The sequence below is a fragment of the Ursus americanus genome, chromosome 16 (genome assembly GCF_024610735.1).
Source record: "Ursus americanus isolate L20-20 chromosome 16, mUrsAme1.1.p, whole genome shotgun sequence".
Taxonomy (NCBI): Eukaryota; Metazoa; Chordata; class Mammalia; order Carnivora; family Ursidae; genus Ursus; species Ursus americanus.
The window spans coordinates 2,750,767-2,776,212 of NC_142142.1; the positions used below are offsets into that span (position 1 = coordinate 2,750,767).

At 44.4% G+C, this 25,446-nt stretch overlaps 1 protein-coding gene across 3 annotated transcripts in view; it reads right to left on the minus strand.

Moving 5' to 3' along the window:
- The window catches only part of SYT9 (synaptotagmin 9), a 188,701-nt gene that overhangs the window by 39,244 nt on the left and 124,011 nt on the right, over positions 1 to 25,446 (minus strand). For 2 of the 3 annotated variants that reach the window (XM_045783121.2, XM_087868070.1), the window contains exons 4-6: positions 12,666 to 12,786; positions 11,094 to 11,265; positions 8,910 to 9,039 (exon numbers count right to left, since the gene is read on the minus strand). In XM_045783121.2, coding sequence (XP_045639077.1) covers positions 8,910 to 9,039; positions 11,094 to 11,265; positions 12,666 to 12,786 — 423 coding nt within the window. Of the gene's footprint in view, positions 1 to 8,909; positions 9,040 to 11,093; positions 11,266 to 12,665; positions 12,787 to 25,446 lie in introns of those variants that run through there. The other variant, XM_045783122.2, reaches the window with a different exon arrangement.

The following is a 25,446-nucleotide window of genomic DNA, read 5'->3' on the forward strand; positions in this document are numbered from 1 at the left end:
GGGAAATACTGAGTGTTCTTGGCTTTGTTTGCTGACCATTTCTTCCACCAGCTGGAAATCCGATACCCCATTAACACTCACCATGCCTACTTGTCCAAACAACATTCTGGCTGCTTGTAACAATCGGCACGGATTCTAAAAGGCTTGTTAATGTTTTTCAGATCCCAGACAGGAGGGTATCTTTATGTCTTTTGCCACTGGTTTTGCTTCAGTGGCCCTGCAGGTGTTTGCGAATACCGGCATGCTAAATCTCATCAATAATAAGAGTTTGATTTTTGAAAAAAAAAAATCTCAATTATAAGTACTTTATTTTATCCAAAAAATACTTTTCTAGATACTTTTTTCTTTTGTATCATCACAGATAGGTGGAGCGAATCATTACATTGTATAAAACCTCCGTTGAAGTGTTTCCCTGGTGAGAAAAGCCAACTGATAGACTCATGTCCTTGTCCCTTCTGATCAGTTCTCATTCAGGGTGCAACTGTCTACCACTCGTCAGAGACACCTCTGTGGTGTTTCTGCTTCCTCTGTCTCTTGCAAAAGAAGACGCTGAAGTACTCTAGGATCTGGCCACCTACATCAGCTCGAGGGGGCCCTTCATGATTTACTATGGTGCCTCGTTACTGTTCTGAACATTTCTCAGTTGCACTCAAAATGCAAAGCTATCACCAGATGGCAGTTCATGATGTTAAAAAAAAAAAGAAAGAAAGAAAGAAGGAAACAATAGGCCCAAAATGGAGTCACTTGTGCTAAAGCCGCACGTCAGCAAATCAAGACTTAACACATAACCCAACTGCAGTTTCAGACTCTCCCAGGAATGTGACCTTTAGCCAGTCAATCTGGACTTACCTGGTCAGCGCTAGTGAGGTAACCTGCCTGACCCCTCACTTCCCCCAAAGGAAGGTGGTCTTGCCTGAACCAATCCATTCTTTCCTAGAACAACTTTGCTTTACCTCCTTCTGCCTACCGAAGTCTTTCATCTTTTGTATAGCTCCTTTCGATCTGCCAGATGGGATGCTGCCCAATTCACCAATTACTGGATAAAGCCAGTAAGATCTTTATATTTACTCAGTTGAATCGATTTTTAAATAGTGGGAACAAAGGGAGGAAATGACCTCTTCTTATATCCTTCTCCTAAATGGAGAAAAGTTAATCAAAACTTGGAGCTTAATAAGGACCATTTTCATTTGAACAGCCCACTGCAAATTCAGTGTCTGCACCGTTTATATCTTGCCCTGAACTGACTTCCACTTTGGACTCGTCGAGTGGAAAATTGTGGAACTTTAGAACTAAAGGAACCCAAATACTTTCACGCTATGTCTCATTCATTCATTCATTCATTCATCAGTACTAATTCAATACCTGTGTAACAGGGATAGTATTTCCATTCTCTGCAAATCATGCTGTTCCATGCAAGGAATCCTAACACAAGGTCAATCAGCAGCGAGTCCCTCATGAAACAAGAGTCTGGAAAGCCAGGCCTTTTTGAGAGAAAAGAGATACACCTAAATTCCAAATGTTCCCTCTACGTGTTGAGAGGAAACCCTGGACACCTGAGCATAACACATACGTAGAGAGGAATCATGCTAGATATAAAGGAAGTGTAAGCAGAAGGAGTCAGGGTCCCCCCAAAAGAAAGACGAGATACAGCTTTCGTGACCTAAGAGAAGTCCCTCTAGGTCCCCGGCTGTTTTCCCTCATCTGCTAGCACAAGCACACCTCCTGCAACTTCCCAGGAGATGTCAGAATTACAAAGACATGCAAATACCACTACTGTCCACCCAGCCAGGAAACAGCCCGACCATATCAGAGACAATCAGTCACTGTCCAACGGCCAGTGCTGTTTCAAAAGTAAGCAAGGCCCTGCCCTGGGCTCCAAGATAAGGAGCCCAAGGCTCCAGTCAGTTTATATTGCCCTCGCACTCCAGAAGCATGCCCGGAGCCCCTTCTCCTTGTCTAACAGTTACTTCTGCTTCACTATGACGTCAAAGCATAGTCCCCTAAAAGGAGCACAAGCTTCATTAACAAACAGAGGATGAAGGTATACGCATGTTTTCTGAGTATGTCTGCACAACCTGTGTCCGCCTTTACAAGTATGACAAAGCTCCCCTTTCTGAATATTCATCCTAAACTTTATTTTATTTTTATCCTAAATAAATAAAGAAAAAGAACCTGCTCATCCTTGCTAGGTTGGGGGGCGGGGGTTCGTGGCACCATAAGTTACTCCCTGTGATCTCCTTATTTGCTGCAAATGAAGTTTCCTTTGTGTGACAGCTCCCCAGGGTGTAGTCTCCACCTGTAACTCACCAAGGAGCAAACCTGCATTAGCTCAGTTACAGAAGTTTCCACCAGCTGGGAGGAGGAAGTAGACAGCCTTTGGCAGAAGAGAGAGGGAGAGGAAAAGAGCGGCTCTCATGTGAGGTCCTGACTTCACCCCTCAGGCCCAAAATCCCAAGTTTCAGGTGGACTGAGGAGGAGGCTGAAGGCGGATGTGGCCCCTCCATCAACATGAGGCTAGAGAAACAATGTAGAAATGGCCACATGGGGCGCCCGGCTGGCTCAGTGGGTAGATCTCTTGATCTCGGGGTTGTGAGTTCAAACCCTTTGAACATTGGGCATGGAGCCTACTTAAAAATAAAATCTTAGGGGGCGTCTGGGTGGCTCAGTTGTTAAGCGTCTGCCTTCGGCTCAGGGCGTGATCCTGGCGTTCTGGGATCGAGCCCCGCATCAGGCTCCTCTGCTGGGAGCCTGCTTCTTCTTCTCCCACTCCTCCTGCTTGTCTGTCTCTCACTGGCTGTCTCTCTCACTGGCTGTCTCTGTGTCAAATAAATAAATAAAATCTTAAAAAAAAAAAAAAAAAAACAAAAATAAAATCTTTAAAAAAAAGAAAAGGCCACAAAACTGAACGGGCTTGCAGAGGGCGCCTGTAATGTCATCAAGTCTCCTGCAGCTCCCATGTGTCCCTGATGTTTGGAGGGTGTGGAAAGGAGGTGACTGTTAGCTGACAGGATTCGAGGGAGGTCCAGCAAGTGGGGAAGGGCTGCAAAGACTTCTCAGGCTTCCTAGGCCGGGCATCAAGTGAGAGGTGCCACCAGCCCTCAGAGATCTGTCGGGCTGGCAAGAACCAAGTTTGGGTCTGGTCAGCCTTTTAGGGGCCAAACTCCAAGGAAGCAATCATGCCTGGCTTGTACTGTGAGGACAGGTCGCAAGTTCCATGAGCAGAGATCCTCAGCACAGGCAGTGACAGTGGCGTCTGATGGCCAAAGACAAGAAGGACAATGTCCCAGGTGAGATAAAGCATGCAGCCTGCCCCCCCCCACAGGACTTCCCTACACTTGGGAAGGAGGGAGGAGAAGAGGCCTTGAGGAAGAAGGGAAATAACTGTGGTAAGGAAATTGAACATGACATCTGACTGAATATTTAACCCAGAGAGACTGAAATAATCTAGAAAAGACCAGAAACATTAATGAGCAAGATCAAGTTTATGTTTTTTCCCTTCCTGTTCCTTACCAGGGTGGTATTCATTTTAGAGAATAAAGAAATTTACATTTTCTTACACTATTTAATGTACTTTAAATGCTTCTTGTTCTCTCAGTTCCCATCTAGAGCAAGCGTCCTGTTCTCTGAGACGCCGAGACCTTCTGTTGGATTATGTGTGTGGGGGGGAGAGACTGACAGCATGTGGCCCTCCGGGTACCGACTCCTCATCCCCTCCATCACTACCCCTGACACACACCTTAGGCCTGTGCTCAGCTCACTGACCCGGTTCTTGAGCCACCCCTTCAGAGGGCCAAGCACGTGATCGCCAGCCTCAGTTTATTCCCGACTTACCACAACTGGATTCATGGTATTTCCAAAGACCTGCAAGGGGGGTGCTATGGGCAGCTGAGGTCCCCCCTGCTTCAGAGCGGCAGCACTTTCCAGGGCTCTCCCCTCCTATCCCTCAGTCCAGATCCACCCCACGCCCCCCAACCAGTCTCAATTTCCTTCTCTGCTAGTCTAGTCCTCACCCGGGACCCAAGTCCTGCCACAGATTCAAACTCCTTTGATAGGAACTTGATCTCCTGCGTGGTTCTTTCCAGCCAACCCCTCTCCTTTCTGGAGAATCACTCCTGTTTCCTCAATCTTTTATAAATAACAATTTGCCCAAAGTGCTAAAGCCTCTGACTCGCTCACTTCAAAATCTGGGGAGCAGTGGGGTTCGCCTGCATCAATTTCCCCATCCTGCCTGGGCCCTCCTCAGGAAGCTGGAGTGGGCACTGGCTCACATTTCTGACCTCCGACCTAGAGCAAAGTGGGCCGGGGGAGACCCAACCAGGGCAATCAAATGGCATCTCCCGGGAATGTGTGTACCTTGAAGACTCCAGGCAGGCTCTGCGGGCACTTGGCGGATACGATCTAGAGCTGGCTTCAAGGGCCTGCTTGTATAGCGCCCGGGGGAGTCTGGGTAGCTGATGTTTGCTTCAGTTCTACAGCTGTAAGTTCACACCTTTAAGGAGGCTCCAGAGGGTGGTAGATACCAGACAGGTGTACTATGTACTATGTACTATGTACTATAATCGGGGTCCCTCAGTTATATGGGGATTGTTTAAGCCCTCGTTGCAGGGCGCACTGGGCTCAGTGAGGTGGCCCTGGAGACCAGCAGACCAGCCGGGTGCAGAACCCCGTTAGCCTCACACACATACATTATGAAGGGCTGAGTTTGGAGAGAGGAGACTTATCCACACCCAAGCACAACTCGAGTAGGACTTTGGGGTTTAGAACCTGGAACCTCAGCCAGGCAGGATAACACTGCTGATCTTCACCAGGTATTCTGCCTGGGTAGTCTACCTTCTCGCTCTTCTGGAAAAGTAAAACTTTATTTAGCCAAATAGTGTCTGTGTCTGCTCTTCCCATGAGACCAGGTCACTACTTGTTAATGCAGAGGTTATGCGGCACTACAGTGGGAAGTGATGAAAACCTGGAGCTGTTTTCTTATTCTTGCTGGGGTTCGTGATGGAGGCCAGCTCCACATGCAGGACGGTGGGAAAGCTGCTGGGATGTGGCCAGGCCAACACCATCTTCTCTCGGATATACAAAAGACGGGGCTGCGGTGGGAGCTCCAAGAGCTCTGTCACCTTCTGAGGCCCCACGGAGGGGCTACTCCTGTCCCCAAGTCCCAGGCAGTCGGCTCTGGGGGAGTCTGCACAGCTTCCCAAGCCTTTGACATCATGGAGAGTAAAGGGAGCTGTATTGGCTGACCTTTGAGTGTGCAGTGAAGCCATCCAGAAACCCTGCGAGAAAAATGGAGTTTTGAACTCACTGGCTTTGAAGACTCCATCTGCCACCTGCCCTGGCAAGGTCAGGGTGTGTTGGCTGCAGCCCTGAGTTGGCTGCCAGATCTCTGCAGGGCTCAGGGTTCGGTCCTAACCCGGTCCCTCAGCCCCCAGCAGTGACGGCTTCTGCCAGGTCAGCCTCCCTTTATACTAAACCCTAATTACCCCATATTCTCTCTCTTCCCTTTCTCTCATTCATTCATACACACATGCTTATGTACACACACACACACACACACGCAGAGCTGGGGCTTAATTTCTGTTTTTGCTTTAAAGCAGAACATTTAAAAGTTCGCAGAGAGTGTAAGAAGAAAGGAGAAAACACAGAACTTAAATACGTGCACCTATGTCCAGTTGCGCCTCAAATGACCCCTCCCCCCATTCTGAGGGGATGGCTCCCCGGGGTACAGGGGATGGGGGACTTCCAACCTCCCTTTTATCCTCTGTGACAAACACTGTGGGTAAGAGTCCCATGAGGACACACAGCAGTCCCTCCCAGTGTGGGCCATGCACAACAACAACCATGATGGAGAACGTCACGGAGCGTTCCTTACGTGCCCACCACGGTGCTCCCCATGGAGCCATCAGACCGTTTACTCCTCACAACCACCCTTGGGAGACAGACACTGTTATGGCCACTCTGCAGATGAGAAAACTGAGATTCAGAAAGGGAAAAACACACAACTTGTGGGTGGCAGCACAGAGGTTTGAACGTAGGTCCATCCAACTCCACGGTGAGCGTCTGCACCCACGGGCTCTGCTCCCGCCACCTCCGTCCTCCGCCATCCGCAAAGCTCGGTGACCTCTCCAATCCTTTCTTCATCTCATCCGGTCCCAGTGCCCCAATTCTGCTAGCTGCACGTTTATTTTCAAAAGGAAAGTATGGCTTCCGCTCTGGGGCTGGATGTGCAGCCCTGGGCACGTACTTCCAAGAGACAGGACACCGCGGAGCAGAGGGACCCTCGCTGTGCCGGCCATGTGGTTCTGCTACAGCAGTTACTAACCCCCCTCGTGCCGGTCGAAGCCATTCTAGCTGCTGCAACAAACGACCCCAAGTTTCGGTGGTTTAACCCCAGAAGCACGATTTCTCACTCACACAGCTGTCACACACACATTTGCAAAAAGCCAAGCGCTCAGGGTTTCGGGAGTATCTCCTAGGTTTGCAAAATCAGACAGCGCGTTCTCCTCGGCCGCGAAGGCAGCTTCTGAGGCGTGCTTCTACACTTCCCATTGGGTACCGTGCGTGCACTGCCTCTCGGGAGCCCAGTGTGCAACACACCACGTGTCCTTCCTCCCCAGCGAGGGTGTTGAGAAGGAGCTGCCTGTGCACCGAATCGGGGCTCCCGTCTCGGCCCCACACCACACCCCAAAACCTCACTCCTTCCCCGCCCCGTGCCCTGAGAAGCGGAGAGCTCTGTGACACTCCGGCACCCTCCAGGTTACAAGCAAGAATTAAAGTCAGCAGTGGCTCGCTCACAAGTGTGCAAAAAGTCTACTATAACTGCTCTGATGGCCACTCCTCCTGACAGACGCAGGCAGGATCGTGAGCCCACACACGGACTCCCTGGAGAGCTCCACCAGGAGCTGAAGAATCGAGGGGCAGCTGGGGCTGCCTCCGTCTCCCAGCTGCTTTTCAGGTGGTTCACGGGGTTTGTGGGTCTCCCTTAGGGATTAATTTTGAGTCCAGGAAAGAAAGAGTCCTAGCTTCAATGGCCCAGGGGCAGAGGTGTCCGCAGGGATCTGTAAATTAGGGGGCTCTAGGCGCTGCTCAAATACACCCAACGGCCCCGCAGCTTAGAATCAGTCCGTAAGGCCTGTGCTGCTCTTCTCCTTCCAGTTCGGTTTCCAACAAAGGGAGACGGCGCCTTCCTCCCCGGGCCCGCTGCCCCTCCACAGTGGCCCAGCACGTCTGCTTCAGCCTGACTCTCCTGACTCTCGATGGCGGCAGATCCCGCACTGCGAGGCTCTTGTCTTGGCCTCTCGGGAAGGCTTTGCAGGCAACAGAGCTGCCTGCGCTGGGAGAATGACAGGAAAGTTCTCTGCCTGGAACCCATGCTCCTTGGAGTCCCAGTTCCCAGGGGCTCCCTTCCTTCACTCACCAAGAGCAGGAGGGAGAACGCTTCACGGACAATCTCACCTCCCTCCTTTGTGCTCCCGTGGCACCTGATGTGGACGTTAAAGCTTATGACTGTGCATTTTAATGATTGGTTTGCATGCCTTCTTCTGTCTCTTTTGTGGTCTATAAGCTCTTCGGGGGAAGGTTTCTTATTTACATCTATTTTCTTTATCTAATATAGCATTTGACTCTCACGAATGTTACCTACTGAATGCAATTTCTTTTTGAGAGAATGAGTTAGTAAATAAATAGGAGAGTGAGTCCTTGGGCAAAGATGGATGGGGGAAGCATGAATGAGAAGTGATGGGGGAAGGGGGTGGTGAGTGAATAAAGGTGTAAGGCAGAATGATGGCCTATTGTATCCAAGTATTCACTCCTCCCTTCTTCCTCATGCACAGAACCCTGGTTTTCAGTTGGGCATATTTCCACCCAACAAAAGAATACATTTCCCACATGTGTCCAGGTGACTGTTCTGTGACTAATTTAAATACAGGTAAATGTGTTACATGAGACATCAAGGAAAATCCTTTAAAAGAGAATGTGTATGCTTTTGGCTTTTATCTCTCCACCTTCCTGTGACCTGGAAGATATGTGATGGTTGGAGCTTAGCAGCCATATTATTCAATGAGGTAACCTCAAAAAAACAAAAAAAACGAAAAACAAAACAAACCCATACTGGGACAGTGAAGCAGAAGACAGAAGTCTAGGTCTCTATTGATCACAGAGCCACTATAAAACTCTAGACTGGCTTCTTCTGGACCTTTTTTAGTTTTTAATTTTATTTTAAAGATTATTTATTTATTTGTTTGTCAGAGAGAGAGAGCACAAGCAGGAGGAGGGGCAGGGGGAGAGGGAGAAGCAGGCTCCCTGCTGAGCAAGAAGCCCCATGTGGGACTTGATCTCAGGACCCTGGGAACATGATGTGAGCTGCAGGCAGAGGCTTAACCAACTGAGCCACCTAGCCATCCCTGGACCTTTTTTTGTGTAAGAGAGAGATAAATTTCCATTGCGTTTGTTGTTTTTTTGGATATTTATCACACGCAGTTGAATCTGATTATATCCAGCTTGTCCAATATCACAGGTTAATGCTAGAGCGGTCCTGGAATCTGGGCCTCCTCTCTCCCAGTCTCAAGTTCTATCTGATGCTATGCGTAAGTCACCGTATGGCAGCCTGAAACTCCACACTCATCCAGATCTTGCAGATACCCAAAGCCATAACATGGAATCAGAGACTCTCGATCATTTTTGAAGATAAACAAAGTGAGTGATGAATGATCAATGTTCAAAACCTACTAGACAGGTAGGGTGCATAGACTCAACAACCTTAGATTGAACACAACTTCAACAGGCCCAGGAAAGGCAACCAGAGAAATCCATCAGTAACCACAGAGTTACGCTCACACTTTGGTGGCTCCTACATTTCAACAGCAAACCATTTATTCTTTCATGAAGTGCAACATGTGGGCGTAGGGTCTTACCTCCACCAAGGAATGCCAGTGTGCGATGGGCTTCCGAGGATACGACAACATTTCACTCCAATGGTCTCTGCCCAGCCTCTCAGCTTCGTTGCCTACTTGACACACGCCGATGATCTCATTATGACCTACACTGTGAAAATGGCCCACAATAATTTTTTCTTAAAATTTTGGTATGTAAGAGCAACACCTACTCAATTAAACTAGTAGGAATTAGGGGAAGGGTGGTTCTTTTCATTCCCTCATTTAAAACTACAGGACAAGCTTAACACCTAATAGAACTTGGGATCCAATATTGTCCTTGGGGGCACAGAGAGGAAGAGCGGAGTGTGGCCATCACACACCTTGGCTTGTCCCTGATGCAAGCTAAGGGGAACAACTTTGGTTCAAGAACTAGGTTGACCTCCAGGTCTTCAAACCTATGTAATGAAGAGGAGGCCATCTGAAAGGAGTTCCTTGCATTAATGGCTGCTCAAATTCCCGTAAGAGGCAACCAAATGTGGGTAAAGGAGATGCACCATGTCGGGTAGCTGTGGTCTGCAGCTTACAAAGGGGGCAGGGTGGAGATAGCTCCCGGTCTCCTGGCAACCCCTCTCTTCAAAGAACATGCATGCTCATGCTCTCCCCTCCTTCCAAGCCCATCTTTGCTTCTTTGACCCAACATGACTCCCTCCTATAGAAAGATACTTAAGCTTCTGTAACTTCAGGGCTAATATCTCTGAAACTTTCCCTGGGTATGTCCCTGCCTTGGGACAATTTTTCACCCTTACCAGGTTTTGGTTAGAAGTTGTCTGCATAACTAGAACAATATGCCCATCCTTTAACTCTTTGGGATCCAAACTCATGGGCTTTCTTTTTCCTTCCTGCAAAGATGAGTGATTTTTCTCCTATTTGTATGTAGGGAATAAGGGCGAGACATGGGTGGGGGAGTGTGAAGGATATTCGAGTCTATGCTCATTAAATTCAGTTGCATGCAGAAGCCCCATGAATTCTGCCATGGATTTTTCCAGGCAGATTCATGAGTTTACTGAGAATTGAACTGAAGCAGAGCTCATATAATCAGATTTGTCGATGCGGGAACTTGGCAATCGCTCTAAAAAAGCTGGCCTAGCTTTCCACGGTTGGTGGGCAGTGGCCCCTCCTGTGGGCTGACACTATTGGTGTTGTGTTTCCTGCAGAGAAGACAGGATAAGGTCTATTGCCCAACGTGGGCTGTCACACCCATAGGCTGCTGAGCCAAGCCATGTGTTCCCTGGGTTGGAAGATGTTCTGCTTGACCTAGGCATCTGCTAGAAAGAGTGTCTGGGGTACTGAAGCTGCTTTACTGACATTTCAGGGGTATGTGGGAAAATTCTTAGCTACAAATAATATTTGTAAGATTATATTCGAAGTCAGAATGATTTTTTTTTTTATAATTGTGCCCAGACCACGTGGGAGGTTTCCAATTAAAAAGAGACTCTGCATTTCAGTCTAATGACTGGTTTAACATGTCTAATTCCCTGTTGGTACTTCCTTTGCATATTAAAATGACTGTTTTTCAAATCTGTCCTTTAAATACACAATTGGCTACAATGCAAGCTATAAATATCTCTTCTGTGCTGTATTAATTAGAAAGTCGAGCATCTTATACATTTTAATGTACCCTGTCATCCATACTGATTCTAGCATTTTCAAGAGAACATTTCTGTTTGCTTTCAGACTTAAGTGGATGGAAATGATCTTTATTAAACACACTGGGAGAAGGGAAAAAAATAACAGAGTTATGTATTTAGAAATGTTGGTGGCGTGGCTAAAGGAATCACTCTGCTATTTAGAGTGGAATCTTCCCACAAAGGCCAGGCAGGATTGCGCGGGAGAAGATTAAGACCTGCAGGGCCCTGGTTTCCCAGGCTGATATTCTGAGGAGTGTGCAGGGATGGAGAGGGGAGGAGGCAGGGAGGACGGGGAGGATGGGGAAGGAGAAAGAAATGAAAACGGGGAGAGCAACGAAGCACTTGGGTCATAGGACGCTATAACATGGTTTGGAAAATGCTAACTCCTTGTCAGTCAGCTTTCCCCAGCATGCTCCCCTGCCTTGTTCCCTGTAGCCTGGGACACCAGCGGAGCATCTGATGCCCGCGCCCCCTCTGCCCTCCCTGCCCCGGGCGTGGCAGACCTGCCCGGAGGAGAGAGCTCCAGGCATCTCACCGGTCATAGTCCATGACGGCTATGGACAAGTGGATTTGGTCAATGTTCTCGGGAGGGACATCAAAGACTATGGCTTCGTTGTAAACAGGGTTCAGAGTGTTCCTCTTGGTGGATGTTTTCCTCTTCTTCAGTCGTCTGCCGTCACACATCAGTGACACTTTCACGTAGGGATCTGTACAACCAGGAGAAGCAGGGGGACTGTGAGGATAATGTGGGCTCAGGGGGCAGTTTCATCATGGTAGGGTTCCACAATGGGATGCAGAGCTCCCTTACCTCTGCCTGTGGCCTGGAGTTTGAGGATTTTAATTAATACGATGCCTGGGCAGCGACGAGCGTTAGGCTAATTAAGACATTCATTCAAGAAAAAGCACAAGACTCTGTCTCCTCCAAGTGTGTGGAATTTAAAAGGACTGTGAAAACATCTGTTATCGAAGTAGAAAATATTGCAGCTAGATTCAAGACCTGCCGGGCTTCAACAGGGAGAGATGCAAAAGTGTTTCCAAGGCAGGGGAAGTAGGCCACCGGCCCCGAACTCTGAGCCACCCCAGGGAATAATCCTAAACATCAGGTTTTTAGGAAAGGGACAGGCAGAACGCCTAGATGACAGGGAGAACTTTGGGGAGTGCAGGGGCCTCGTGCCCCAGAGCTGTCCGCAGCAGCATGGCAGGGAAAGAAAGGCCAACGGCTTGCTTGTGGTGCAACACCAGCAGAGGGGGACAGGTGACAAAGCTGGTCCCCACTTCCAGTGGGACTTTTCTGGTTCCCCCTCACTCTCCTTCTGCTCAGTGGGGGATGCCCTCTCTCCTGCATGACCTGCGCAACTACTGACTCCTCAACACTGTCCAGGAGGGACACAGAGGACCAGAGGGGGCCCCATCTTTTTTTCTCTCGGAAAAATACTGGGGGACAGTAAGCAGACTGTATTGCATCGGTGTCCTTTGATTTCTGTGATCTATAGCCAGTGGACTGGGTGTTTTATGACCACATTTTGGGAGCCCCCGTGGAGGCTGTACAGTAGGAATTGCGTAGTGGGGCATTTTTTGTTCTGGTCTAGAATTTAAGTTACATGCTCGATTCACTGGCAATACCAAACTGCATAGTTCATTGATGGGCTTTTTATGAGGATATAAGATTATTTTTCAATCTTCCATAGACCTGAGATGGTGATTGCTTATATCTGAGGAAACACCCAGTTAGGTAAACTGCATCAGCACATGTAAACTTTAGGACTAGTTCACAGTTATGGTGAAGAAGACCTAGGAGGGAACAATAATAATTATTCACATTAGGCAGCATTTAGTATGTGCCAGGTACTACTCTCACGATTTTATGTGCATTAACTTATTTAATCTTACAACAACCCCATGAGCCAGTACTAATGTTACCCTCATTTTACAGGTGGGGAATCCGAAGCGCACAGAAATTAAGGGACTTGCCCAGGGTCACACAGCCATGAGGTCTAGCACTGGGACTAAACCGAGGTAGTTTGGTTCCATGCACGTCATTACTCTACCAGAGACTTTGTAAGCCTCTAAAACCCTATGAGGAAGTCTGAACTTGAGAATGTCCCACCTGATGCTCCGGTTATGTCCATTGCCTTTAAATTCCTTGCTTTTATAATGGTAATGGTCAGCCTGCCAGCAGTTGGAAGATAGCAGAGGGAAAACATCAACTCTCCAAGATCCACGTTGTCCTGTTGAGAAAGTACAAACAGACGCTTCAGAAAGTGTCCTGAGCTGGGCATGCACAAAGCTCAGCTGCAGGGCAGCATGGGAAGGGACGAATGGCTCCTTCGCTCATCCTGTGAGTCCCTGGTGTCTCTCCCTTCACGTCAGCCCCACGGAGAAGAACAGATGTCTGGACTTCGGGAGCCCCCACCCCTAAGGAAGTACAGCCCATGCTCAGATGGCAAGGCTGTGGGGGCCACGCAGGGCCTCTACCATCCCCTATCCAGCCCTCTGCAGCTCACACCGGCCCCGCGGCTCTGAATGCGGCCCCCAGAGCCTGAACTATTTCCCACGGGAGTCCCCCATGTGGCTCTATTCATAGCGCCACCACAATCCCCCAGAACCTCCAGGACAGAGTTGCCCTAAGAGGTGCTCTGTTAGGACGGTACAGCCCCACCCCCACCACAGCCCAGACCTGCTTTGCACAAAGCCCCACGCAGCCTCCTGCGGCCTCTCAAACAGATCCCCCTACAGCCGCGCCCCGCTTCCTAGGAAGCTTCCCCGAGTTTCCCCCCAGGCCCCACATCAGTCTACAAAGTCTTCCAAATAGTCACCATCCCTATGCCTCCTCCCCTTACAGCCCTACACCTCCCCTACACCGCCCCCAGGACGGCCATAATACTTCAATACACTCCAGCAAACACCTCGTCCCAAAACACACCCATGTGCACACACACAAGACACACACAGACACAAACCTCCACCCGCCAGAGCACTGCACACAACCGGTCACACACTACGTGTGTAGACCAACACACAGAGCCACTGGATCCTGAAATACCTAGACCCTACAATCTGGCTCTACACAAGGGCCCTGCAGACCACACATGCCATCCGCAGTCCTGGACACGCGCAGACACTCACCTGGCCCCACCCCGCCTCACACTGAGCCCCATGCAGGCTCCATCCAGGGAGATGGGTGGTGACCCCCTCCCGCTCACCTTGGGGGCTCCCACTTAACTGTAGCTCTGGCCTTCTCTTGGTGTGTCCCTAAGGAGCCCCTGCTTCCCTCTGCTGGGGAAGACATCTCCTCAGGCAGTATGCAGCCATTCAAATAAGTCAGAAGACACGGTTTTCCTTCTTTTTAGCCCAAGGAGAGTGTTACCAGAAAGGAGGAGGGGAAAAAGCCAGTTCATTTAGTTTCAATTTCTGTGATACCTAACATTATCGAGCTAGGTGCCTGCGTCTAATTAATACAGTTTCATACTGACAGTGCTCTGGGGAGTCCAGGTTTTGCCCTCAACATCCACAGCCTCCCCTCCTCCTCGATTCTCCAAGGATGCTTCTATTTTTAGAAGCAAAGACTGAGCTCTGGAAGGTCACCTCGCCCAACCTCCCCGCCTTGACCGCTTCTGCAGGAGGATGAGGCGAAGGGAAGCTGTTTGGTCGCTAAGGCAGATGGATCTCTGCACCTTCCTGCGTTCGTTGCTTGCCTCGTGTAAATAAATGACCTCACTTTGCAGGCCTGGCTCTCCTGGATCCTGGAGCCCAGATCTCAAGAGACCCAGGGGGATGGGCCTTTCCGTCTGGGGTGGAGTGAGGGGGACAGACAAGAATTCTACAGGAGTGGGGATGTCACACGGGGCAGGCACTGGACCGTTTCATGCTGCTGGGCTCCCCGTTGCAGGACGGGTGTCTGCTCTCCCTGAAGAGAGAGGATCTGACCCAGCTTCCTGCTGGTGGCACAGGAGAAAGAGAAACAACAGCTGTCCCCACAAATTGTCTTTTTCCTTCCACATTCCCTGCCCTATTCCTTTGCCCTTTGACTTCTGCCTGCCTGCCTGCCTTAAGCAGAGAGGCGAAAACACCTGTTCCTCCCTCAGGGAGCTGCCACGGCACCTAGATCACCACCGACTCCTCTCCTTCTGCCCAGAAAATCTGAGTTAGACAAAGGAAAACAGGAGTGACCAGAATCATGCCTAGGAAGCTTCATCATCACCAATTTCCCCAGCATACAATTCTGGAAGGCCTGTGCTTACATAAGCTCTGTAGGGTTTGAGATGAGCACCCCAGACCCTACCCTCAAGCCCGGTGCACATAACTGAATGTGACAAGTCAGTTACCTTTGTGCTAAGTACATTTTCTTCCCAACATAAATCCCACTCACAAATACTCAAAGTACGGCTCTTTGCTCATGAGTTAAAAGAAAAAAAATCAAGCTTCAGACTTGGTGATATAATATTCAAAAGGTCAACTAGGGCTAAAGTCCCCATTTGTACTTCCAAAAACAAAACAAAACAAAACAAACAAACAAAACCCCCAGAACATTAAAGACATAAAGAGAAAATGCTTGATTTGATTTTCCAAGTGCTTTAAAAATAAAACAGTTAAAATTTTCTAAGTCATGAAAGTAAAAATGATAAAATTCAAATACAGAAAATATCCCCTTTTCATATATACATAGATATGGTGTGTATATATATATATATATATATATATATATATATATATATATATATATATATAATCTATGTCACTCCTTTCCCCAGAGTAACACTGTGAATAATCTCTATTTTTCTTTTCATCCATCCATCCATCCATCCATCCACTCACTTATTCTTTTAACACTGGCTATGGTTGGGGTGGTTGAGCACTGCTCTTCTCCAGGGGCTGGGAGCTGTTTTTGTAGTGGGGGAACATCAGACACAGTCCCTTAAAGACGGACAGGCTTGCAGGGATATGGAACAGGAGTTGATGGCACTGCAAACATTCCCTAAACCAATGGTTCTTGGTTAGGAGCAATGCTGCTCTCCTGGGGGACACCTGGCACTATCTGGAGAAATTTGTATTGTCACAACTGGGGAGGCAGGTGTTGCTGACATCTAGCAGGGAGAGTCCAGCGACGCTGCTAAACACCCTACAAAGCACAGGGCAGCCCCTCCCTGCAAAGAACTATCTGGTTCAAAATGTCAACAGCCTCAAGGCTGAGAAACTCCCCCACACAGAAGTACTTCTATTGTTCGTAACAATTTTTCCAGAGTGCTGATAAAAGTCAAATATAAAAGGGTGGTGGAGTATTTGGCTTCTCTTTCAGCTTGACAGGAATCAGATATGCAGAGTGTCACTGGTGGCTGTGTGCCCTGGGGGAGATAAGGGGAAGGAAAATATCATATAAAGAATGCTTCATTTGCTCTTGCTTTGTGTGGCCAAGTTCAGTACTGTCAGCAAAAATATATTGGGAATTTATAGCAAGCATGAGTGATTTCTCCACCTGCCAATCTGTAATATGATTTTTTTGCCTGTAGTGGTCTATGATAGCTCTAGTTTTTGTCTAATTAGTGCACTTTTGCATTCCTCTTCTTAGGTTCTTCTGGTGAGCTCCTTTCCAATTCCATGAAGTTCTAGAAGGGCTGCTGCAGGAATTCAGGCTTAGCAAAATATTCATGCCCATGTCCATTGCTGTCTATTCAGAGATGAGTATGGAACTCAAGCAGGGCCACTTAGAGTCCTTTCCAGGATTGAAAAATTGATACTGAAATGAAGAAATTATCATTTTATTGGGATTATTCACTGAGAAGATATGAAACTAGAATTATAAGGTTCTTGTACTGTATATAGCACACAGTGTACAATACTACTTTAAGTTAGGCTGTTTCTGTTAAAGATGTACACTATAAACCCAAAAGAAATGACTAAAATACTAAAAGGATGTATAGCTAATACACCTAAAAAGAAGATAAAATGGATGCTTTAAAAATATTAAATTAATCCACAACAAGACAAAGAAGAAAGGGAAAGAGAATACAATTACAAGAGACAAATCTCACAGAAATAGAAAACAATAAGATGGTAAATTTAAACCCACTATTTCCACAAATACACTAAATGTAAATGATCTAAGCAGTCAGATAAAAAGCAAAGATTGATTCAGTAAAATAGCAAGACTCAATTTTATGGTCTCTATAAGATATTACTTTGACTATAAAGATATAAGTAGATTAAAAGTAAAAGAATAAAAAAAAGATATCCCACATGGACACTAACAAAAAAAAATCTGGGGTGGTTATATTAATATCAGACAAAGTGTATGTCAGAGCAATGAATACTACCAGGACAAAGAGGATCACATCATTATGATAAAGGGGTCAATTCATCAAAAGCACATAACAATTTTAAATATTTATGCACCAGATAGCACACTCTCAAAATACATGAAGCAAAAGCTGATAGAATTGTGAGGTTAGACAAGTTATAGTCAGAGGTTTTAATACTTGAACAACACTACCAACTGACTGGGTGTAACCAGTGGCATTACAAAAGCACTCACCAAACAGCACCAGAATACACATTCTTTCCAAGGGTACCCAGAACACCAAACAAGAAAGACTATACTCTGAGCCATAAAATAAGTCTCAATTAAATTTGAGAAGATTCAAAGTGTATTTTCTGGCTGCAGTGGAAATGACTTAGAAATCAATAACAAAAAGATATCTGGAAAATCTCCAATATTTTGAACTAAATGTCACACTTCTAAATAACCCATGGATCAAAGAAGAAATCAAAAGAGGAATTAGAAAGCATTTTGAACTGAACTAAAATGAAAACATGACCTATTAAAATTTGTGAAATGCAGCTAAAGCAGCACTTAGGGGGAAATTTATAGCACCAAAATGCCTCTATTACACAAGAAGAAAAATCTCAAATCAATGACCTCAGCTTCCATTCTAAGAAATCAGAAGAAAAAAAATAAATGAAAACTAAAAAGAATAAGTAAAAACAGAGTAAGCAGAAGAAAGGAAATAATAAACATTAAAATACTGTAAATATGTATATTTCAAACAATACAGTAATCACTAAAAAAAGTAATAGGTATAACAAAGCAAGACCCAAGTATATATGCTGTCCACAGGAAACCCGCTTAAAATATCATGACAAAGATAAGTTAAAAAGATTAAAAACAATTAAGCCATGTAAACACAACTCAAAGTTGTGTTTACTGTATTAATATCAAAGGAGATTTCAAATCAAGGAATAATACCAGGAAGGAAGGGTCAAGTCATCAAGAGGACATAAACTTAAATGTATATGCATCTACCCACAAAAATTCAAAACACATTAAACAAATCTGATAGAATTAAGAGGGGAAATAGGCAAACCCACAAGTAGAGTTGGAGATTTCAACACTACCCTATCAGTAAGACTGAACGAGCAAGCAGAAAAGAAGTAAGGATATAAAAGACCTGAGCCATAATATCAACCAACTTGACCTGTCATTTACTTTACCCATTGTTACTTCATTTAATAACAACAAAATACATATTCTTCTCAATTATACACCAAACAGTCACCAAGATAAACCATGCTCTGGGTCATAAAAAAAAATTCTCATTAAATTCAGACTGAAATCATACAAAGTATGTTCCAAATAAGACTAAAATGAAACTAGAATGCAATCATAACTATCTGGAAAATCCTCAAATATTTGGGAATTAAACAATACTTTTCTAAATTACCCACAGGTCAAATCAAAAAACCCACAAGGGATATTAAAGATTAATTTGAATGGAATGAAAATGAAAATACAACATATCAAAATTTGTAGGACACAGACTAAGCAGTGCATATAGGGAAATGTACAGCATTAAATGCTTATGTTCTGGAGTGCCTGGGTGCCTCCGCTGGTCGGGCCTCTGACTCTTGGTTTCAGCGTAGGTCATGATCTCATGGGTATGAAATTGAGCCCCAGGTGAGCTCTGCGCTCAGGGGAAGTCTGCTTGAAGAGTCTCTCCCTCTGCCCCTCCCCCTGCTCTCCTTCTCTCAATTAAGTAAGTAAATCTTTAAAAAATGCTTACATTCAAACAGAGGTATCATTCAAAACAATGATCCAATCTTCAACTTAGGAACACAAAAAACTGGAGAAAATCAAACACAACATAGATAAAAGGAAGGAAATAATAAATATAAGAGTAGAAAACAATATAAATATAAATATAAAAAATGGAAACACCTAGAGAAAACCAATGAAACCAACATCCTAATAAGACTGATCAAGGGGGTTCCTGGGTGGCTCAGTCGGTTAAGCATCTTTTGGCTCAGGTCATGATCCCAGGGTTCTGGGATGGAGCCCTGCATAGGGTTCCTTGCTCAGCAGGGAGTCCGGCTTGTTCCTCTCCCTCTGCCCTACCCCCAGCTTGTGCTATCATTTTCTCTGTCTCTCTCTCAAATAAATAAATAAAATCTTCAAAAAAAAAAAAAAGACTGATCAGGAATAAAATTAGGGAATATTAATTGTCAATATAAAAAATGGAACTGGGTGCATCTACAAAGATATTATAGACATTAAAATAAAAATAAGGAAATATTATGAACATTTTTATCCCAATAAATTTGACAACTTAGATAAAATGAACAAATTACTTGAAAGCCAAAAAACCACCATACTAAACTAAAGAAAAAAATAGATAACCTGAATTGTTTTATACCCACTAAATAAATTGAAGTCATAGTTAAAAATCTTCTTACAAAGAAAAGTCGAGCCCATCTAAGTAGGAAATAATGCCAATTCTATATAAGCTCTTCCAGAAAGTAGAAGAGGTGGGAATATTTCCCAATTCATTATGCGAGGATGGCAATAACCTGATGCTAAAACTGGACAAAGATATTATGAGAAAACTACAGACTAGCATCCTCATGGACACAGGCATAATTATCCTCAATAGCATTTTAGCAAATTAAACCCAGCAATGTATTAAATAGGAGATATATCCTGAACAAGTGGGATTTATCCAGGGAATGCAAGTTTGGCTTAACATTTGAAAATATTAATCAAAGTAAATCACCATATCAACATACTATAAAGGAAAAACCGTATCGACAAACATAAAACAATCATTTGAAAAAAGTTAATACCCATTCAGGATAGATGCTCTCAGCAAACTAGGAATAGAAGTGGGCTTCCTTCTCTTAAAAAGACACCTACAAAAAACTACAGTTAATATTAAAGTTAATGATGACAGACTTTTTCCCCTAAGATTGGGGAACAAGGCTAGGACATCTGCTCTCACCACTTCTATTCGACATTGCACTAGAGGGTCCAGCCAGTGAAAGGAGGCAGAAATGAAAGATATATACCTTAATAAGGAAGAACTGAAACTGTTTTATTTGCAGATGCAATGACTGTTTATGGAGAAAATCCTTAGGAATTTATAAAAAACTATGAAAACACGTTTAGCAAGGCCAATAAGGTAATGCAAAAGCAACATTATTTCTATATACTAGAAACAAAACAATTAAAAATTGAAATTTAAAAATACATTTACATTTATTTATTTTTATTATTATTTAAAAAAATTTTTTTTAGAGAGAGAGAGAGAAAGTATGTGAGTGGGGAGGGGCAGAGGGAGGAGAGAGAGAATCTTAAGCAAACTCTGTGCTCAGCACAGAGCCTGCTATGGCGCTCAATCCCACAACCCTGAGATCATGACCTGAGCCGACATCAAGAGTCGGATGCTTAACTAAGACACCCAGGTGCCTCCAAATACATTTACATTTATACTCACAGATAAATCTGACATGTGATGTGGAAGACCTATACAATGAAAACTATCAAACACTGCTGAGAAAAATTAGATAGAACATAAATAAATGGAGAGATAGTCCACATTCACAGATCAAGAGATCCAACATTGTTAGGCTACCGATCCTTCTGTGATCTGTAAATTCAATGCAATTCCAATCAAAAGCCAAGCATACCTTTTATAGATGTTGACAAACTGATTCTAAAATGTATATGGAAATACAAAGAACCTAGAATAATCAAAATCATTTTGGGAAAGAAAGACAAAATTGAAGGACTTAACACTACCTGACTATGAGGCACAGAATAAAACCACAGTAATCAATAATCAAGGAGGTGTTGGCAAAAGGACAGACACACTAATGAACGGAACAGGATGAACGGGCCAGAGTTAGACCCTTGTTTATATGGTCAAGTGATTTCCTACAAAGGGACCACATGATTTAATGAAGAAAGGATACTCTTTTTAACAAATAATACTGGTACAGTCGGATATCTATTTGGAATAACAACAAAAGAACCATAACCTTCCTTCACATGATAGGAAAGAATTTGACGGAAATGGATCACGTAAGAACTAAAACTATGAAAATGCTAGAAGAAAGCACGGGAGAAAATCTTTGACTTTGGGTTAGATTCCTTGGTGTACACAAAAAGCACAAAGCAGAATAGAAAAAACTGATACATTGTGCTTCATTAATGTTAAAAATCTTTTGTTCTTCACACTCATTCTTAGGAAAGGCAAAGGTTAAGTAAGCCACAGGCTGAAGGATCATATTTGCATAACATACAACCAGTAAAGGACTTACATCCAGAATACATAAAGAATTCCTACAACTCAGAGAAGCAACCTAGCAAAAATATGGGCCAAAGATCTGAACAGACCGTCAAAATTACATGAAACCATAGTGACAGCGCTACACACCCACTAGAATGGCTGAAATGAAAGACTGACGGTATGAATTATCGCCCAGGATGCAGAACAATGGACTCTCGTGAGCTCTGCTGGAAATGCAAGATGTTAAAAACATTTTGGAAAAACCATTTGGCAGTTTCCCCTAAGCTACACATCCACTTGGTGAATGACCCAGAAATCCCGCATCTGGTTATTTTCCCAAGTGAAATAAAATCACGCATCCATCCAAAGACATGGATGCAACTGTTGTGAGCCCAAACTGAAAAGAAACCCAAATGGACTATCAAATGGTGAGTGGACAAAGTGTGGTATATTCCATACAACGGAATACCACTCAGCAACCAAATGGAAAACTACTAATGAAAGAGGCAACTCGAGTACATCGCAAAAGCGTCATGCTGAGTGAAAGGATCTACACCCAAAAGGCGACACTGTATGATTCCCTTTACGGGAAGTTCTGGGAAAAGCAAAATCGGTGACCCAAAGTGATCCATGGGAACCAGGGACTGGGGGCTGGGAGGAGGGGACTGACTGGAGGAGCACTGGGAAACCTCTGGGCGTAACAAAAATAGTCTATGTCACTATTGTGGTGATTACATGACTGTGTACATGTGGCAAAACTTGTACACTTAAAACTGGTTAGTTTCATTATGTATAAATTAATAATGGGCATTAAAAATTCTGAAAGGACACATTTTGCAGAGGACTCTACTTTTGTCTTCTAATTTTACTGCCTTGATTCAGAAAATACGCCTTAATGATTTCAACCATTTAAAATATTATGCTATTCTCTCCTATTCCTGTCCCATTCACTTGGGCTCAAACGTGCTCAGTGTGGATTCTCCATTTGCCAGGGCTAAATTTCTATGTGTCTATTAAATCAAGCTTGTTCGTTTTATATCTAAATTTTCTTCTTCCCAGAATTTAATTATGCTTTTCTCTTTTAAAATACGTTTTTTTGTTTTCTTTTTTGCTATTCCATTATGTTTCACAGCCAAACTAACAAACATTTAAACTGTAGTTACAATATTTCCATTTCTTTGCTCACTGCAGTTTCTTAAAACCCGCATCATCCCCCCTTTTGAGATTTTTCATTTTGCTTGAGTATGTCCTTGAAAATTTTTTTTCCAGGAAGGGTTCACAGATAGTTAAAATAATCTTTATTGTGCTCTAATTCTTAAAAGAAGTTGGCTGGGCACAGAATTTAGGTTAAAGTTATTTTCTCTTAGAATCATTTTACATTGTCGCAATGTCTCCCAAGTACTTCATGTTCCAGCTGGCGTGTTTGATGCCATTCTTTTGTAGATTTTTTATTCCTTTCAAGGAGGTTTTAAGATTGTCTCTTTGTACTTTTACTTTGTACTTTCTACCTTCTGAAATTTCCCCAAAAGATATTTAGATATCTTGTTTTCACTGATCTTGCCTGGTCCTCAGTGATCCATGTTAATGAGAATTCTTTCTTTTCTTTTAATGTCTTTTTCTCCAGTGATCAGTTGATCTATTTGTTTACTTTGGACCATGACGGTGGTTTTCCTAGGATATCCCTAACTGTCTATATTTATAAATAAAGGGTCAAAGCAAAAGTCTTCTACTGCTAATGCCCTTTGTAGTTCCTTTACTGTTATGAGGGGCCCCAAGAGGAAGTGAAGGTTATCTCATGTTTTTCATCTGATGCACTTAAGTAGAAATCCTGATGAACTGTTCTTTAACAATATCTGTATGACATTAACATCACCAAAATTATTGAACTTTGGTTTTACAGAAGGTTACACAGTTAGACAAAGAGAATCATTATCGACAGACTTTTGATTCCCCATTTTCCTTAATACTTCTGAGTGCCACCGTACTAGAGGTCCCCAAGATCACCTTCAGGTTTTTGATGATTCGCTAGAAGGACTCTTAGGACCCAGAAAGACTGTTATTACAAATGTTGGAGAGGATGTGGAGAAAGGGGAACCCTCTTACACTGTTGGTGAGAATTCAAGTTGGTACAGCCACTTTGGAAAACAGTGTGGAGGTCCCTCAAAAAGTTAAAAATAGAGCTGCCCTATGACCCAGCAATTGCACTTCTGAGTATTTACCCCAAAGATACAGATGTAGTGAAGAGAAGGGCCATATGCACCCCAATGTTCATAGTAGCAATGTCCACAATAGCTAAATCGTGGAAGGAGCCGAGATGCCCTCCAACAGATGACTGGATTAAGAAGATGTGGTCCATATATACAATGGAATATTGCTCAGCTATCAGAAAGAACGATTACCCAACATTTGCAGCAACATGGAAGGGACCGGAGGAGATTATGCTAAGTGAAATAAGTCAAGCAGAGAAAGACAATTATCATATGGTTTCACTCATTTGTGGAACATAAGGAATAGCAGGGAGATCGGTAGGAGAAGGAAGGGAAGAATGAAGGGGGGTAAACAGAAGGGGGAATGAACCATGAGAGACTCTGGACTCTGGGAAACAAACTGAGGGCTTCAGAGGGGAGAGGGTGGGGGAATGGGATAGGCTGGTGATGGGTAGTAAGGAGGGCACGTATTGCATGGAGCACTGGGTGTTATACACAAATAATGAATCATGGAACTTTACATCAAAAACGAATGATGTACTATATGGTGACTAACACGACATAATAAAAAATTAAAAAAAAAAGACAGGCTGTTATCCTCATAGTTATGGTTTATTACAGCACAAGGACTCAAAGTAAAATCAATAAAGGAAAAAGATTCATAGGGGGGAGTCTAGGAGACACCAGTTGTCCTCTCCCAGTGGAGTCACACAGACAGCACCTAATTCTCCCAGCCATGATGTGTGACAATACATATCAAGTATTGACAGCTGGGAAATTTACCTATACCTTGATGTCCAAGGTTCTTACTGTGGGTGGCAAAGAGTGTCCACATGACTGACCTTAACGAGTCAGTCTTCATTCCCTTCAACAGAGATCAAAAAGCATGGCTCAGGGGGCGCCTGGGTGGCACAGCGGTTAAGCGTCTGCCTTCGGCTCAGGGCGTGATCCCGGCGTTATGGGATCGAGCCCCACATCAGGCTCTTCTGCTAGGAGCCTGCTTCTTCCTCTCCCACTCCCCCTGCTTGTGTTCCCTCTCTCGCTGGCTGTCTCTATCTCTGTCGAATGAATAAATAAATAAAAATCTTAAAAAAAAAAAAAAAAAGCATGGCTCAGGGCCCCAGGTGAACAAAAATAGGTGTTCACCATTATTGTATTGTTAATGTAAAGTATCTGGTGTGGCCCAAGATCTGTTATAGGAAGAATTCTTACCAGGCAGGATATTCTAAGGGCTTAGAGGTTCTCTCTCGAGAACGAGTCAAGACCAGTTCTTTGTTTAAAATGTGTAGGGTTTGAGTACCTCAAGCTCACTGAGTGAACCCTTTCCTGAAGGCACACAGTGCTCTCACTTCAACTTGCCTTTTCACACATACTTGTCTGTACTGGAAAGGCGAGAGGTAGTTGTAGTCCAGTGCTTTTGTACCCAAACATAACACAGAGATAACAGCTGATGTCATGGAAGACATTCTGGAAGGAGGTTCATGAACAGCAGGGCCTGGGCAAGACCTTAGGGAAGATGAGGGCTGACTGTATTGCACTTAAGCTAGAAATCTGTAACAAAAAGACAATTAGAATGTTTCTATATGTTTGAAAACTAAGAAATACACTTCCAAATACACCATGGGTACAATTAAAAATCACAATAAAAATTAGAAGTATATTGAACTAGATGATAATGAAAATAATACATTTCAAAATAAAAACAATGCTGTAATATTACGATTTATATATTCAATCTGTGTCCCCCTTGGGACAGAAGTGTCTGAAATCCCTGTAAATTCTTAAGTGCTAAAAAGAACTAGGAGCATCTTTTGTTCTATTGAAGCAACTCTGTGCGGGCTCCTGGGTGGGGGCTGGTCACCAGAAAGACCAAGCCATGATAAGAAGCTTGGAATGTTCGCCCCGCCCCCTAGTCTCCAGAGGAGAGCGGATGGAAGGGGGTTCATACATGATTACGTCTACATGAGGAAGGATCCATAAAATTGCAATAGGCCTGGGTTCAGAGTATACACATCTGTATACTGGAAAGTGACACACTCCAACTACACAGGGACAGACACTCCTATGCCTGGGACCCTCCAGGACCCTGCCCTATGAATCTCTTCATCTGGCTGTTCATCTGTAT